The sequence below is a fragment of the Eurypyga helias genome, unplaced genomic scaffold, assembly GCF_000690775.1.
Source record: "Eurypyga helias isolate BGI_N326 unplaced genomic scaffold, ASM69077v1 scaffold32692, whole genome shotgun sequence".
Lineage (NCBI taxonomy): Eukaryota > Metazoa > Chordata > Aves > Eurypygiformes > Eurypygidae > Eurypyga > Eurypyga helias.
In genome coordinates, this window is record NW_010235862.1 from 1 (window position 1) to 1200 (window position 1200).

The 1200-nt window shown below is 49.6% G+C and overlaps 1 protein-coding gene across 1 annotated transcript in view; it reads right to left on the minus strand.

Moving 5' to 3' along the window:
* Nucleotides 1-652: 652 nt before the first annotated feature.
* The window catches only part of PCGF2 (polycomb group ring finger 2), a gene marked incomplete at its 3' end in the record, with an annotated part of 2357 nt that continues 1809 nt past the window's right edge, over nt 653-1200 (minus strand). Inside the window, exons 5-6 of the mRNA XM_010146904.1 lie at nt 1060-1158; nt 653-733 (exon numbers count right to left, since the gene is read on the minus strand). Of these exons, the coding sequence (XP_010145206.1) occupies nt 653-733; nt 1060-1158 (180 nt within the window). The remainder of the gene's footprint in view (nt 734-1059; nt 1159-1200) is intronic.

Below are 1200 nucleotides of genomic sequence, written 5' to 3' on the forward strand. Positions count from 1 at the left end.
GGAAGGGGGAGAAAAGCACATGCAGCCCCCAGCTCGCTAAAAATCCCACCTGGAGCCAAGACCGTGGGGAGGGGGCGCCTGGGGTCTATTTGTTGACATGCTCCAGTTTTTAAGCTTTTAATTTAATATTTTCAATTCTTTAATTTTTCTTATTTTAAGTTCTTCAACCTCTACGTTTTTCAATTTCTAAGTCCTCCAACTTTTAAGTTCTTCAAACACCCTTCAATTTTTAAGGTATTCAAATTTTGAGTTTCTCAATTTTTACGTTCTTCAAATTTAATTTTTTCAAATCAAGGTTGTCAAATTTTAAATTCTTCAAATATTAAGCTCTTCACATTTTGTTTCTGTTTTTAAGTAAGTTCTTCAAATTTTAAGTTTCTCAGTTTTAACCTCTTCAAATTTTAAAACCTTCAAATATTAGGTTCTTCAGTTTTTAAGGTCTTTGAATTCTGTTTCTCGATTTTTAAGCTCTTCAAATTTTAAATTCTTCAATTTTGAAGCTCAAATTTTAGGTTTTTCAATTTCAAAGCCCTCCAATTTTTAAGCTATTCAGTTTGTAAGTGTTTCGGTGCCTTCAGCCTTCCCCTAGGAACTGCTCCTCTGCCCTTTTCCCCAAGACAGGCCCCCGGCGCCCCGGCGCGGCTCCGCTTACCCTTCTCCAGGGGTAGATGTAGGCGATGTCCATCAGGGTGTAATACTCCTTCAGGGGCTCGTCTTCGTAGAGCACTTCCACCTGGCACAGGGAACAGCGTCAGCCCCCCAGCACGGGGGAAGGGGCACTGCCAGACCCCCCCAGCCCCACTCCTGAGGCTTTGCCATCCCCAAGTGCCTCCCCCGGAGCCGGGGGTGCCTGGGCTCCGGGCACTGCCCCTGCCAGAAGCCGGAGCACAGTCACGGTTCCATGCAACACGCCGGAGGGGACGGAGCCCACCCCCACGCCCACCCACCAACACAAAGCCTGGGATATTTGGGAGGGGGTTTATTTGGTGGCCAAAACGGCATCGGCCCCTCCGAGCGCTCCGAAAGCCGGGCAGGAGCGGACCCCGGGCACACACTCGCCTTGTACTTGCTGGGAACATCCATCTTGTTGCGGAGGAACTTGGCCAAGTGCATGACGGTCATCGCGGCCGGGCAGCGCAGGAACCGCACCCCGTTCTTCTGGGGACAGCCGGAGGGGGCCGGGAGAGAGGCATTGCTCAG